The 16,103-nt window shown below is 39.5% G+C and overlaps 3 protein-coding genes across 5 annotated transcripts; 2 read left to right on the forward strand and 1 right to left on the reverse strand.

The window, feature by feature from the left end:
* Nucleotides 1–1,695: 1,695 nt before the first annotated feature.
* Nucleotides 1,696–5,275, forward strand: LOC113682571 (uncharacterized). Its single transcript, XM_027199736.2, has 3 exons — nucleotides 1,696–1,931; nucleotides 2,978–3,313; nucleotides 3,788–5,275. The coding sequence occupies exons 1-3, from the start codon at nucleotides 1,838–1,840 to the stop codon at nucleotides 4,663–4,665; spliced, it is 1,308 nt and encodes a 435-aa protein (XP_027055537.2). The 5' UTR covers nucleotides 1,696–1,837; the 3' UTR covers nucleotides 4,666–5,275.
* Nucleotides 5,276–5,965: 690 nt separating this feature from the next.
* Nucleotides 5,966–8,248, forward strand: LOC113682573 (uncharacterized). Of its 2 annotated transcripts, none has more exons than XM_089181127.1 (2): nucleotides 5,966–6,216; nucleotides 7,510–8,248. In XM_089181127.1, exon 2 carries the CDS (start codon nucleotides 7,534–7,536, stop codon nucleotides 7,846–7,848), a length of 315 nt encoding a protein of 104 aa, XP_089037253.1. In that variant the 5' UTR covers nucleotides 5,966–6,216; nucleotides 7,510–7,533; the 3' UTR covers nucleotides 7,849–8,248. The 2 variants fall into 2 exon arrangements, with proteins under 2 accessions (XP_089037253.1, XP_089037252.1); XM_089181126.1 differs by lacking the exon at nucleotides 5,966–6,216 and adding an exon at nucleotides 7,102–7,201.
* Nucleotides 8,249–9,467: 1,219 nt separating this feature from the next.
* On the reverse strand, nucleotides 9,468–16,064 carry LOC149041379 (uncharacterized). 2 transcript variants are annotated; one of them, XM_089181118.1, is made up of 9 exons: nucleotides 15,813–16,064; nucleotides 14,574–14,720; nucleotides 13,761–13,992; nucleotides 13,249–13,391; nucleotides 12,701–12,808; nucleotides 12,245–12,317; nucleotides 11,521–11,664; nucleotides 10,969–11,220; nucleotides 9,468–10,287 (listed from the first exon to the last, which is right to left on the reverse strand). In XM_089181118.1, the coding sequence occupies exons 1-9, from the start codon at nucleotides 15,813–15,815 to the stop codon at nucleotides 10,247–10,249; spliced, it is 1,143 nt and encodes a 380-aa protein (XP_089037244.1). In that variant the 5' UTR covers nucleotides 15,816–16,064; the 3' UTR covers nucleotides 9,468–10,246. The 2 variants fall into 2 exon arrangements, with proteins under 2 accessions (XP_089037244.1, XP_089037243.1); XM_089181117.1 differs by lacking the exon at nucleotides 15,813–16,064 and having other exon boundaries at nucleotides 14,574–14,922.
* Nucleotides 16,065–16,103: the final 39 nt, after the last annotated feature.

The following is a 16,103-nucleotide window of genomic DNA, read 5'->3' on the forward strand; positions in this document are numbered from 1 at the left end:
AAAGAACATTTTCTTGATGGCTTTCCCCAGCTTTAGCTTAAAAACTAATGTTAGAATGAAATCAACGGTTGCTAGTCTTGGACCAGTCACAAATAGTTACGGGAAATCTGTTTTGGTTCAATCCCAATTTTTTACAAGCAAATCTGCCTATTTACGTCAATACCTGACCTAGGTAATGTTTTGACGCCATTGAGTCTTGGCATGCCAACATATCAGAAATTAAACGAGTACCGATATCAACGTCCAAATATTCAGAACTTTCTTTAGAAGACTATTTCCGGGTTTTCATATTGTGTATCTTTTGAACTGGGTAAGAAAACTCCTCATTATACCACAAGTGTACCCACAACTATCCGACATATCCTTGTTCCGTGTTGGCTCTCTCTCGGCCTCTTCTGTGGTTTCCTTTCCTTCCGAACTTACGTTTTTTGGTCTGTTAAACTTAGTTTTTTCACGCGTCAAAAATGCGACTCAGATACCATAAAATTAAAACGTGAGAATACTGCCCCAGAAAGAAGACGTTTCCAGTGGCTTCGCAAATCAAATTAGGAGTGCAGGGACAATTGTAGGCGTTTTTTTTTTTTTTTTAAGAAAGTATGGTGTGAAAATTTGGCACTACGAGTGGCTTTCATCAGTTGAATCATTGATCTCTAACTTTCCATTTCTTGCTCTTAGAAGCTGGGCAGAAAAACTTTGCACAGAAAGTCGCCACCATTGAATGCATGGAGGAGATCGCGGGAGTCTATGTGCTGCTGGTATTCACCATCCTCCTCGTCATTTCAGTCATTACTTTATTCATACATGTTCAAAAATTACGAAAAACCGTCGAAATGCTAACGAGACCATTCGAATACTGCAACCCATTCGTTACAGTGGTCGAACGTCGAAGAAAAAATAAGCAAAAAGATCCAAAAACAATGGGAACACCCAGCCCTCCACCACCAAGGCCCTTATCTGGCACATGTCCTTGGATTTTGGAGTCTAAGGAGAGTGTTGTTATTGTACCCTCACGGGGAGAGTCCCCAAAGGAAGTGTTCTGCGACAACGATTTATCCTTATTGGAGGTCAATACAGCCACGTGTGATACATTTTAAATACCCTTTGACAGTGAAGGTTAAATGAACTAATCTTTCTATGAGAAGAGCATTCATGGAAAGCTAAGTAAAACTTAGCTAAAAAAAGTAATTCATCGTAAAGTAATTGAAAGGTTGTAAATTTCCCTCTGCCGTCAAGAATGGACAACTGTCCTTCTAGCTTTAGGGTACTCCAGCTCATCCAAGGAAAGTTAGGAACGCTTTGATCTTCTTTCATTCAATACCAAAAATTGTGTTCAGCTCTTCAAAATTAAACCTAATATATACGTAAAGAGGATTTATAAATCTATATAATCTAGCTTGGTGCGAGAAGAAGACTGATCGTTCAAGACAACACTGTTCCGGCAAAATTCTTGGTCAGGCTACGGTATATTCTATGATTCATTCATGTATCATTTTAAATGTCAAAAACTTGTTTTATAGTCGAGTTCTCACACGAAGATGCAAATAATAATACAGGCTAAAATAGCTGTACAAACCTTCATCAGTAGTTTCATCTTCTAGACACCTAAAAAAATGGTTTCTCATACACAAAGAAACCCATGCTTGGACATTTCCTCCTTCCTCCCCGCGGCAGGGAGAACCCTGGGAATCAGTCTACCACCAGCGTCACGCAAGAATTAGAAAGGAACATTGAAGATTGCGTGATGTAATGTTTATAGTACGTCGTGACCAGTCGAACACATATATCTTCAGATTTCATCCTTATTCAGTCATAATCAACAAACCGTAATTTCGCGGACATGAACAGTTTCACCTCGGCAATTTTTCTTGTCGTTGCCGTTGGGGAAGTTGGAGGAAAAAGCAATCCTACCAAGAATGAAAAACTCACAAAAGGTATTGTGCTCTCTCCAAAGTAAAAAATCGTACTTAATGGTTTCCAACACTCGTAGTTTACCTAAAAAAGTTGCGAAATCCAATCGCATGAACTGTAACGAAAACATTAGTTCAAAAGGACCCGGGTTTATCTCCGTTTATCTCCTCGCAGCACGAACCGTCTTCAAGACTCAAAAGCCGTTGAGGACAAGAATTTCAAAAATAGTTCTTTGCCCAAGAAATATGAAACAGATTTAACCATTATAAATGTGTCATTCGTCAGTCTGGATGAGTGGCCCTTCCCGTTAAATATAAAAGTTTAATAAAATTAGGATATGCTGAGGTCAGTTTTTCTTTTCAAAATAAGCACCAGGAATCAGCCCAAATAACAAAATTCTTAACCCGTTTCTTCACGAGTAATTTAAATTCTTCCACATTTTGGGGGCGGTGCGCGTATATTGAGCGCTAGAAGAGATTGGGGTCAGTATATTTAACCTTTCAGATCTATGATAGTTGTAAGAATTCATCAATATATCAGAAAAATAAACTGCTGGTTTAGTGTAAAAGGGCAAAAAAAAAAAAAAAACGTGTAACCGCCTTCCTGCGCAAAGTTACGATTTAACGATACTTGAAATGAGCGGGAGGCGGCGTCAAAATTTCTATTTTTTTGTGCAAGGTTGTAGCTATTACTCTGCGTGACCTAAGATCATTCTATTTAAACAAGGAAAAATAGTAAACCAGTGTGTCTAGGATTTTGACTTAGTTTCGTGGGTGCCTTAACACCAGTATATTTAAAAAATGAACTTATATGCAGTCTGAATAGTCGTATGCTATTACAGTCAATTGTTTATGATTTGAAGCCAGGGATTTAAAGGAACTACTCCGCATCAAACTCTGAATAGGTTGTTTTATCAAGTAAATTATGGTAAAACAACGAGAAAAATTACTCGAAAGAGCTTAAAAGTGGTTAAAGCAATTTGAGATTTTCATCTTAACAAACTATTGGAAGTGGTCACATTAATGAAATCTCTACAAGCTTTGACTGATTGCTCTTTACTCTGCGATAGTTTACGTCCGTTTGCGAGATTCCAGTATTTCTTATGCTGGACGAGTGGAGATAAGCAACGACGAGGAGAGCTGGGGCACAATTTGCGACAAGCACTGGACCAAAGATGATGCCACTGTCATATGCAAACAGCTAGACTTTCCGCTTGCAGTGGCCGCTGTCCCAATGGCTGGCTTTAGCGCAGGCACAGGACCTATATTTCTTAAAGATGTGAAGTGCACCGGGAGGGAGAGATCACTGCTAGAATGCGAATACGACGTATGGAAAAAGCATGACGTCAATGAGTCATGTGACCACAGCATGGATGTGGGAGTTGTCTGCTACCCTCATAAAGAAAGTAATATGTAACAAAGTACTGTTTGTTTTAAACCTCTACATTACAAGGGAGGTAAACCTTTTGCCAACTGAAAGGTCTGTTACTATAATCAACTTTAGGGGGGGCAAGTTCGTAAGCCTTACGAGCATACCGGAAACTGCTACTGCTGGAGTTATTGTGGTTTCCTTTGAACATTAATTTATTAGAATCATTTCTGATTATCCTCAATGAGAAGCTAACCTTCCCAGGTAACCCAGACCATCTCGTCAAGTTTCCCTGCAATATTGCCGGTACCACTTACTCTCCGAGGGGCAGCGCAGCTCTGTGAGAGCAGAGTGCAACTCAATCACTCGGCCAAGGCTCGAATCCTAATCTGATGATCTTAGATCCAGCCAGTAAGTAACTACGTTTCCCACAGACGATAGATAGTGGGGTAAGATATCCATTATGTTAATATTAACCCCTGATGAAATTTTGTATTTGCCTTCATAACAGTTTTGCCTATAATCATTATGATAGTCTTGGGATTTCTTCTTGGAGTATCCTGCCTTGTAAACGTCTGCTTAATCTACTACGTGTGCTGCAAACGAAAACGAAAGAAAAAACGTCATTTGACGGCCGTCCAACAGAGCACCTTATCAAGAAGAACTGGATCACAAGCAGGGCTAGACAATTTGGGGATACAGAGCGACATTTGCACAGAACCGTCTACTAATATCAGACAAAACAACTTACTAATCCAGAAAAACGGAATCAAGCCGGCCGACCTAAGTGAAGATGAAAATTCTAAACAACTATCGAGAGAAGCAGCCGCTGATCAGTGGGAGATGGAGCAACATGTTTATCAGCGGCTGCAATCATGTGTATTAGATCCGATGTCCGAGGAGTACATAGAAATTTTGGAACACGGACCCCAAAAGTCGCCCAATCAACACGCAGAAAGGAAGGAGATTGTAAATTCAGTTAGGGCTGCTAGTTACCAGTCTCTTAAACCGAAAGGATTGGAACACAGTAAGGATGATGGGAATGGAAAGGTGAATCGCTACGAACATTTACAGCTGCGAGATAGACTCCCAGAAGAAGTCCAGCCTTCCCTGGTCGAGCAGGGCCCGAGCACCAATGAGAATGCAAACGAAGATATCCCCGACTATGTTGATATTGTTGATGATAGCAGGTTAGTAACGAATGCTAAGGCACCGCCTACGTCATCGGGAACAACAATCAGTAATTTATATGAAACGCTAAAACCAGTACAGAGCTCTCCGTCACATCAAGTGGACGCAGCCGGCCCATGCTCGACACCAGCTGCGGACCAGAATTCTGTTCAAGTGGCGAGCCAAGAAGAAGATAATTACATGGAACTTCTAGCCTAAGAACGAGGCTACTAGATTATGAACTACCTGATTAAAATTAGGCTCTGACGAATGTGATTAATAGCGCTGACTGAGCAAGAAAATGGACCCTTCATTCCTCAGATCATTTTAAAGTTATATTGAATAGGGGCGTGGCCAGGATTTTTCAAAGGGGGGCGGGGGGTCACACTGTGCCAAACAGAAGGTAAACACTAGATTGTCATGTCGACCTCTACGCCGTGTTTTACCCAATGTAACAAATAAAGGCTTACAAAGGGGGAGTCACGGGTACCCCGAGACCCCCTCCTCATTAGCTACGCCCTTGTTGAAAGGTCATTTGGTCTCCTGATAATAACGCGACATAAGCATTGCTTCACTTTGCTTTGCCTGTTTTCGTGGAAAGTAATCTATAACAGAACCAGCACATGTTGATTCTTGACACAGGAATAGGTTCTAAAGATTCTCCTGGGATTTTTGAAGTTGTGAAAAATAATATTGAGGGTTATTATTTTATGATCAAGCCAAAAACAAATGGCACATTCAGTCTTTCTCATGCATCCTCTTTTAGATGAATACAATTTACAAGCTGTTATTGCCTCTGGATATAAACAATAAAAAGCGTTTTTAGCAACTTTGTCTTTTTTACTTGTGTTCTCCCGTTTTTCCATGTGTTATGCTGCGAAGTGTTTGATCAATAAGATTCGACGTTTCAGTTTGAGGTGTTTTTCGAGGCTAACCACCTTCAGAGAGTTTCCTAATTATAATTATTCTGAACAGATTCTGATTTTTCGAGACTCTTCCAAACAACTCCTACCCTCTCAGTCCCTTATATCGACAAGTTCTTTGTTAACCGAAACAAACGGTTCCCTCTTTCTTTTACATGCTACTTCTTTGCTCCTTCAACTTTCACGATATCTCTTTGAAATCGTCAAAAAGCCGCATGCTTTCATGTTCACTTGTTTCTGTTTTTAAGCATGGACTTAAACGAAAATATCTCGAAGCAAATGTTAAGTATACCTGTCAAAGTCAGTTACGATCTACTGTTTACATAGGGCCGGTATATCTGCGATAGAGGTAAAGAAAACATGCCCCAAACATAACATGAAGAAAAAGCTTAAAACTCAGAGTAAACTGCCATATTGGCTGACGAAAATCTCAAAAATGGAAGCCTTTAGCTGAGGACAGTTCAAGAATTCTGAGTAAATAAACTTATTAAAAAAGACTAACAAGTATCAACGCATTGAATTCAAGAATCTAAAAGTAAGATAAACAAGAAAACAAAAGATCTTAATTACAGTTGGGATCTGCTTAAGTTTCTCCTACAACAAAGACGACCAGCAGCCATGATGGCGATGGCTGGTGATGTATCGAGCTATCGAGATCTCAGTATCGGGTCACGAGATTAAGAAACGAATAACTATCGATCATTGAACTAAGCCGGTGTTTTCATACCTGTCATCGCACGCTATTTATACATCTGAAGAGACCCGAATGTTTTTCGCATAACCATCGAACCGTCAAAAGCTATTGGATGTTGAGGGAATACACGGATCATCTGCCACTGAAGCAATTGTAAGTACAATGAGTCGGACTTAACAGAGATGAGAGAGAATTGAAAACTCTTCCAAGAAAAGTTCCAATGGGTTAAATTGCCTAGGTTTAACAACAGTGATGAGCGCCAGATAATTTTAATGCTAACATAATGGTATACAGACAGCTCCTAATTTACCCCGCCCGAATATAGCATGTCAGTGCTAAAGCTGTTACGATAGTTTCTCTTTGGCAGTTCACACCGAAACACGTAGGTAAGGCAGTGTGATTCCTCCTTATGTTGAGTCCGTAAACCGCTAATCGTCCAATGTTTAGGTTACACAATAAAGTGGCAGTGCTCATCAGAAAAATCCGAACATACAGCATTTATTTACAGGATTTTGAGATCTGATCAATAGATTACAATTAAACTTTTATTTTGAATTCAAACAACGATAGTTAATCTTGGCGGCAATTAGTGCAGCTCCTTTTCGGTCTCAATTTCGTCGAACTCATTCGGCGCATAACAGTTCAAACTTCCGCAGTATATTTTGCTTATGAGTTATAAATAAAAGCGCCTTATTTTGACTCTTTCTGACGTTTCGTAATCTATTGCTATCCGTCATTTCGTGACCTTTGGTTGTGACCTTCATAAAGTGCAAAATTCCGATGATTAATCGGTAAAATTCCACGAATGTTTATGTCACCCGTCTGACGGCTTTTAAGTGAGATCTAAGAAATAAAGGGTCTTGTTACAATACAGTAGTCATTCGGCCGTCACCCGTTGCAACTAGGGAACGATGTTGTACGTAGTCAGAAACGAGAGGACTTTTCTTACGAAACGTTCCAACGAAAACAGCGTTTTCTTATCGCTTTATAAACTAATTAAACTTTCCCAGATAAACAGCACATTAGACCATATCTAATATAATTAACCATGATAAGGTTTTACCCTTACAGCACAATATTGATGACGACACTAAAGATACCGACGACTTTAAAAGCATTAGCCACTACAATAACGAAGGTGTGATTAAAAAAAGTAGTATTTTGACAGCCGAGTAAAAAATTTCATAGGGCACTATATTTTGGGCAAGGTTACAGTTAGGCGGGAAGGTGAATTCCCATCTCCCTCCCTCCCTCCCTCCACAATCTCTTTCCTATCGTTTATTGTCAACCGTCCTTGCAGAAATTCATTCATTCCCTTCCCCTATATTCAAGGTTGCAACCAAAAGTTTCACAACAAAAATCAGTCTAGATTGTTGGCTGTGATTTACGGCCATGATTCATGATTTACATCTGCAATATTTACTCTTGCTTTAAATGTTTCCGTAGATATAATTTCAGCTCGAAAATTGAATGTTCAAAATGAATCGAGACGTAGAGAGAAAAGACCAAGCCACAGCGGAAGACGATGACGATGATGACGAGGCCGAGATCATGGAGATACGAGGCGTGGTGATGAAGCCTGGGATCGAGTGGAGTATCGCCTGGGAACGTCACGTGGTCAGTGTGTATACGGGAATAGAGATGTACCAAAACCTTAAGCTTCCCCATGGCAACAAGAACCGCGAAATTACCCGGATGTTGGAAGAGAGCTTAACACAGAATAAACGAGTGACTATCGATTATAGAATCGCCGATAAGGAAATACTTGAGGTGCGTTATCGATAATGCACAAACTAATCGTTGTCCAATTAGATTCGTTCTTTTAACAGCACTGTTAGCAAACTTAATACATAGTATTCTTAGACAAGGAAATTCCTTGACTCTTATTTTGAGATAGCGTCGAATTTTTAGTGCTTTAATAATATTTAGTAAAATTTTTGTTTTGAGAAAAGTGACCAAAGAAATAGAAAATTAAGAGTTATATTTAGTAAAAAATAGAAAGAAATCCTAAAAAGGCCTTGGAAATTCAAGGACTGTCAAAATTTTATCAAATATGTTATCTAGCTGACCAAATTTATGTTGTTTATTTGTTATTAATTTAATTTTTAAAAACATTTACCTGGAAGAATTTGGTTTTACATCTGCATTAGAAGTTTTAATAAAGCATTGCAACATGCCAGAAAAATATGACACCTTACTGAATTTTTGCTAAATTTCTGTGGAACAAATCATAGAGCACACAGAAGGAGAAACCCTTTCATTCAAGAATGGCTTTGACACTTTATGGTACTTTTGCCTTAATGGCTGCCACATTGTTTAAAATGTGGCCACATCTTTAGCTAATCAGTAAATAACTGATGATTGGTGGGATAGTATCTGTTGTCATCTAAACATTTAATTGGATGCCACACCCCAGCTTCACCTTTCCAGACCCTCAATCTAAGCTGCATGAATAAATGGTCTGTAGCACAGCAGCAAATGTGTTATGTCATGGGTGGAGTAAGAGGGTGAGCAATGAATGGGTCCCCTTTACTTAATGAATTTTAAACACATTTTTATGTAATCTAGAATTCTGCAAAAAGAAATTGCTATATGGTTGTGAAGGTTCTAGTCATAATTTTATGGTTCCCTCTTCTCTAATTGTCTGGCCTGCCCCTGTGTTTGGCTACTTGCCATAACCAAATTCTAAATAGGTTCTAGAAAGCCTTGTATATTGTACTGCTAACCCAGGATATAAAGTCATTAACCTGATAAAGCAGGATATCAAGATCACTTTTAAGTTGAGAGAGGTTAACATTGGATAACTTAAAAAGAAGTCCTAACATCGCAAAAAAAAAAAAAAAAACCTCAAGGTACCACAAACTGCAACAAAACGTTCCTAACCACGTTGCTGGGCAACAGTATTGAGCAACTACATATCAGTCAAAGCCTTGATGTCTATGTATTCACGCCCCATGAAACCCAACTATTAATTTTAGGTCATTCCACATAATGATCATAAGCAAACAGATTTGCTCTTACTGTTCAAATGAGAGTGAAGTTCCTCAAGAATTTCAAGAACGAGAGCCTTCTTCAAATTCAACCCAAGAAACTGGTTCAAATACCACAGTGGTGTTCAGCGCTAACAGTTCACAAAATTCTTTGCATACCTTCAAAATTGGAGGAGGTTTTTTTGTTGGTGTAGAGACGGTTTAAATATGCCAACTTTAACGTGAACAGTACCTCTGGTTCCAAAGTTACTCCAACTGAACATTTTTACTGCAAAGATGAGGATCTGAAGCTTCCACGGGTGTCATTCGTTGTAATTTTGTGTTCGCTCTTTTGAGATAAGCCTTGAAATTGTTCCTTCACCACACGGTTTAATCTTCTCCTTCTGAACTATCGATATCAGTTTTTCAGACAACGATTTTACACATATTTTACCTACTTTACAAACATGAGCTGTCACTTGACTCGCTTAAGAATTTTAATGATAGTGTTACTTTTCATTCATCACCGTTTGCGCCGTGTGTTTACTCGTACAATTCTCCTCGCGGACGAGCCTCACGGTTGGCGGGAACGCCTGACAGATTTGCACACTGCAGCTACAAGAGACGCTATCAGATTCTGGGCTACTCCTAATTTAACAATTTTTGACTACGGACAGGGTTGTTTCGTGCATTTTCGCCGATTGGGAACCGATTAGAGAGATAATCGAGTGTCGAGGACGCAAATCGTTCGAGGAGTCTAGGGTACATGCCCACCAACAAATTTTGAGGTCTAAGAATTCCTTTTCAACCGTTTTGCAGGGAACCGTAGGTTAATAAAAAAGACATATTTTGCTTATGTGTAAACCTCTGTGATTCAATAAACGATAGAAGAGTCAGTAAGACATAATATAAGGACAAGTTGAAAGAGTTAACAAACAAAAGGCGTAACTCCAGACAGAAAAATAATAACATCTCGTTCGCATCCTTATAGTTTATATGTGAAAGGCCTAAGAATTATGAAGTCTGAGGTTTATATTTCACTGTTACCGTTCCATTTTATGCACCAGTTCTCTTTGGCTTCGGCTTTGAGATGGTCCCTTGAGATCTTCACTGAAGAGGATGGCATTTTTAACATTCTTTAAGTTTCATTTCATAGTTTATATTTTGAAATCACAATAGTTATAACAAGAACCTAGACCAGGATTTTTCTTCAGCTATTTTAGTCTCACCGACGGTTCCAAAAGACGTTGAAAATCTGTCGGGAAAAATAAAAGAGGTTCGAGAATCTATACTTGTTTCTCTTTCAACTTCTTGAGTGTGGTAAATACCTTGATTTAACAAATACGAGGAGCGCGCTCGAAAGAGCGCTTAACTGAAGGGGGCGCGTTTCGAGAGAAGGCGCTAATTCGAGGATTTAAGAAACTCCATGACAACCTTTATAAACGTGACTACCAAAACTATGAAAATTCGTGTGAAGTTTCATTCTTCAATCTCTTTCTTTAATGTTTTGTTTAGGTTGTTTTTTTCTGATTGTTTTATTCTCTATAGGCCCTGAAACTTGGCGCATACCGCACTATCGAATTATCTCAAAAACGGGTATGAAGTTGCCGGAAATAGTCGTCGCCATTTCGGGGAATCAGTCGTCCCCGACAGTATATAAAATTAACTTCAAACTAACTGTGAATGAGAGAGGGGGGTCGCAAGAATATTAGAGAGCCTTAGGGGGATCACGTAAGAAACTTTCCTCGTGACTCCCTACCCCTCCCACCACCCCCAACAATAAATAATGACCGCGTTAACCGGTCACCAAGAATAACAAAGACATTATTTAAACACAAAAGTTCATTCTGCTGTAAAATTTTAGCTCCCCTCCCCACCGAAAATTTTTCCACCAAAAAAATATTCAGGAGATAACTGTAGCCCTTCAAATAATTACCTTGAATATCTATCTTTCCATCTTTGTCAGGATCAGCTTTTTGAAGAATATCTCGTAGCTCGAAGTCACTCATGTAAGCACTTCCCGGCATGCTTTTCAGAGCAATCTTCAGATCTTCGGAGCCGATGAAGCCGAGTTCTTCTGGGTCAAATACCCGGATTGAATCGAGCGAGGGTTCTTCGTTTTCGTTTTCATCAATTATTAAGGCCTCCATTAGTCTTACAAACTCTTCAAACTTCAATTTCCGGTTTGCTAGTGATACGAAAGAATAAACATTGAAATATGAACATTTTCTAGAAGCATAAAAAAATTTTCATTCACTTCATTTCTCGAACGGATAATAATGACCCTTTGACTTTGGGGTTGGAAATGTTCCTTAAAGTTTTCATACGCACTTATCAGCCTTAGGTGAATCATTTTCTCCATGTGGACTAGTTTTGTGACAATATTTGGACACCAGTGATCTACTGACTAGACATACAGATAAAAAAATTGACGGTCTTTTAGTTTGATCTGAGTATAATTGGATCGACCAATTACAGTACATCCCACCTGTTAAGTCCGGTTCATTCATAAAGACCCACACTTTTGCCTCGAGAGGATTGTACCCCAGTGAACGAATCAGAGGAAAAACGGCTCCTAGTTTGATTCTTCCCGTGCCCTGTACGTCGTAAACGGAAAAAGCATCTTCGAACTCTGTAAATAAGAAGAAACAAAACAGTAAGTGTTTTTTCTCTTTGATCTTGTTTGGCCAGGTAGCCAATCATTCAGCGATTGGTTGGTCAATGAATAATTCAGGCTGCAAGCCAGTCAGCAGTTCAATTAGTCTGTCAGTCAATCAGCCAAGAAGTCAATCAAAAAGTTAACCAGTTAGATAATCTGCCAGTTGATCAGTATTAGCTCGCTCTGAGGAGGGGCTAATGCTCGTAACGTCAGCTTTAGATGCTCCAGTCTGAGGTGGCCAATATACTTTATCAACTCAGTTCAAAGTTTCTATAAGAATTTACAACCCCTTATTCCGTAAGTCAGTCACTCATCCGGTGAGTCATTCAGTCATTTTGTCTATCAGTCCGTTGTAATTACTTAGTTGGTCAAATAATTATTTATTAGGTCATTCAGTTCTTTTCTTTATTCGTTCATCAGCCACTCGAGATAGTCGTTTCATCGCAAGAAAAACTTCGAAATTCTAGTTAGCTTAATAGAAAAGATCGATTCTAAAGCTGTATATGTTGTTTAAAACTTTAGAAATTACACCAAACAACAAAATTTAAATTACCTTCGATCTGCTCGTCGCTGAACAAGGGAACGTCTTGTTCGTTCTCTTTCCTTATGGCTTTGTTAATTATTTGCTAGGGCGAGAACAATTTTATTACCCATCAAGGTTTTTATCTTACTCTTGACATCTGCAGACAAGCTTGGTGCTCCACACCGTACGTAGAGTGGTTGGCATATCGAACACCCATTCTCTCCACGGTCTACCTTCAAGCAGGGTCTAGGGGCCCTGGGTGGAGCCCATCTTATACCCTTGCTGTACTCCTACTATTATCATTCCACTAAGCCTTCTATGAAATGCTTCACTCGGGACGACGCGCAAACCCCCGAAACAGTTGCGTCACAATCCAAAAAAGTATTCGTAGGAGGCCACATTCGAAGCAATCTGATATCATGTGGTAATCGATGCAAATAAGTCAGTATTAGCGTTGTGTAAGGCACTTACAACTTTAATTGATACCTGTCTTTTTGGGGCTTTCTTGACGTAAAGTTTGACCGTTCCCCTAGCTTTTCTCACTGCCTGGCGTGCGTATGTCAGCGGTACTTTAGTGACATTGAGTCCGTTTATCTTAAAATAGGAATAAGTACTGTTAAAAAACAGAACCGAATGAGTAATGAGTACAAGGCAAGGATGATGATGTTAGTGGTGATGATATAGGGAAGGAGAGGCTGGAGATGGAAGGGTGTTAGGGGGATTGGTAAAGAATGGAAGAGGGAAAAGGAGAAGAAAGAGGAGGATGAATTAAAGCGAAATGGTGAGAATGAGAAAAATGACGAAGAAGAGGATAAAATGGAAAATAACAAGGAAATACGAGAGAAAGGAAAGGAAGGAAATGGCACGGAGGAAAAAAAAAATGACAATAATGCTAGCTACCGTGGCGACAGCGGCGGCAGTAGTGGTGTTATAATTTGAATATCTATAATCAACTTGTAAAGCTCTAGAAGTACTCAACACAAATTTTCCTGGTTGTCATTATGTTGAAAATTGTTTCAAAGAAGTGAGCTTACTGATAGTATTCTATCCCCAGGACTCAGCTTCTTGTCCACCAGGCTGCCGGGAATCACCTTGTCGATGAAAATACCTAGATCTCCATGAATGACAGGACTACCAGTACCACCATGTAAGGTAAATCCTAAGTCAGCTGCCCGGTCTGTAAAGGTATTGTAATCAGAACTGGCAGGTTGATATGTTTTTTAATTAAAAAAAAGTCGCTCACCGAAAGTAGAACTTGTGTCAGTCAGTTATGTAAGGAGTCAGTAAATGAGTTGGGTCTAGTTCGTGAGTGATGCAAAGAACCAGTGAACTAGAATCCAGTTAGTCAATTAGTCGATCCGGTGATTTATCTATCCTTCACTTAATGGCACGTCAGTTCGAATATTTATGTGTCAGTTTCCATTCCGTTTGTCGGTCATTTTTATCTCTCTCAGTTACTCAGTCACTCAGACAGTTATACGTTAAGCAGTGAGAGTATAATCCAACACCATTTTCAGATAAAGTGAATCATCTAGCAGTAGCTTACCGTCAGGATGCTTTGGAATGTCCACAAAAACATAGTCTGGCTCTTTTTTTAACGAAGAAAGGAATGTCGTAACGTTGGTCATTTGTTGAACCATTTTTGCAGCATGCAGCATTTTTTTGTTCTTTGTTTCGGGCTTGTTGTTGTTCTCTGGTCTCAGGTGACCCTTTACCCCATGAAACGTGTGCTCAGCAATATTTCGGTCTTGCGCACGCTCATCAGGGGTTGCATTGACCTGCAAAGAGAGTGACAATGAAAACTGTGATTGCTTACTTACTTATTTATCTCCTGGGAAAGTGAAAGTAGGGGGGGGGGGGGACGGGGGAATCCGATGACGATGTAATATTCCCATGATCCGCCACTTCACTGACAGCTAATTGGTAGTCAGTTTTCTATAGTTTCCCATTTATACTCTATTGGCGACGACTGTTCTCCCCTCCGTTTCCCCTAACAACTATGTGACCCCCTAAAATCTTCCACCCCTTTCCCCTCTCCGCCCTCCCCTGATGATAAATTCTGACTGATCCCTACTGGCATAACACTACAGCGCTATTCAACTAAGGGTTGCGGTGCCAAAATCGAATTAATCACAACGGCCAATTGTAGAAAATGTAAATATCAAAAGCCGCTGACGACGCAATCTCAAAGTGAAAGCAAGCCAACAGTCCAAAGTGCATGAAACAGGGAGCGACGAGGTAACGATTCAGACATGCATCTGGCTGCATCTGACTATGGCTCAGAGTTTTCCAAGACTAATCAAATGAGCGAAGCGAAGTATAACTATCCATTTATTGGTCAATCACCAGTAACTTGTACCTCAACGATCATTTCAACAGAACGTGGATCCTGTTGTCGTTCCTGCCTCTTTGATTTCTCGTTTAATGATGATGTTTCTGCTCCATCTTGTTGTAATGTTTCAGCTCTGTTTTCTGGAGAACTCCACTGTGTTGATTCTGTCAGTCCCTGATAATTAATGCTTGAATTAGTTCTGATTGATAAAATATTGCAACTCTGACCCTGCATCAAGAATTCGGAATCATCTAAGCTTGGTTTCGCGCAAAGTCCAAAGTCAACTGAAAGTTCCTCAATCCACTAAGGCCTTCGAAGCTTAAGTGGGAGGGCGTCAGAATGCAGTATGAGAAGGTTTTAGCACAGGTGGACAACCTAGTGTGTGTTGAAATGTAATACATTCTATATAAATAAGCATAAATGTGTGGTGATCACGAATGGAGGACGTATAAACAAATTTTCCACGCATCGTTGTCCGAAAAATCTCAGTATTAATGTGACTTTTACAGGATGGTCAGCCTGTAGCGCAAAACTCGAATCATCGTTGGGGGGCAACGATATGTTGCATTGCCTCACGCTTCTGCCAAATCTTTATCATCTTTCTCTACTGCTGTTATTTTCCCATTAAATATATGTACTTTCTATTTATAGATGCCAGGAGCAGATGCATATTTTCTAATGTTTTAAACACCTCTATTGACAAGAGATTAACACCGGCTGGAATGAAATTTCTCCAATGCTTTACCCTCGTTCACACCTTAAAGCGATGAACACAAGGTTTGGTTTACTGGCTGGTCTGTCCAGGCCCCAAACATGTTTGAGTCACATTGACAGCAGATTTCGCCTTCCTTTATGCTGTCACGTCAAATTCAAGCGATAACTGAGAGCGCTCAATAGAATTGTTTTTCTAAGTAGCATTTGAAATTTGTAAACCATATTAATTCAGAGACATGTAAACTAGAGAATAACACGAGCTGTGTCTTCTCCGTGAATAAATAGGTACAGGTCAGAGCACCTCCATAGTTCTTAAAGGATTACAGATACTGCACGGTCTACAAGTTGCAATATGCGCTGTATTCTCAATGAACAGAATACTCTTACATTATTGTCTCATTCAGTTCAAACATATCGGCAAATTTCTCCCCATGCGAAATTCTATAAAACATCTTTGGAAAGTTGAGCACAATAATGCTCAAGATGAAGGCACAGTAAAGCCAAATCTTGACAGGACAGCGGAAAAATTTAACAAAACGACTTCAGACTTACCATATGGCTCGAAGCTGTTTTCCTCGTCACGTCCCGACAACGAATATCAGAAATGGAATGTTTACACACATAAAAATTATCATAAAGAAATAATAAATAAGTGCAAAATTAACAAACCAGTGAATTGACAAACCAGTGAGATCAAAGAATAACACATTCATTCATGAGCTACAGAATGAACTTCAACATATTAATTCGGTGAGGTAAAACCAGTATATGATCTGTTCTTCCGCGCTTTATAAGAAGCGTCTCATTTTGTGATACTTGTCACACTCTGTAATGAAACTGACA

This window comes from Pocillopora damicornis, chromosome 8 (assembly GCF_964200805.1).
Source record: "Pocillopora damicornis chromosome 8, jaPocDami1.2, whole genome shotgun sequence".
NCBI lineage: Eukaryota > Metazoa > Cnidaria > Anthozoa > Scleractinia > Pocilloporidae > Pocillopora > Pocillopora damicornis.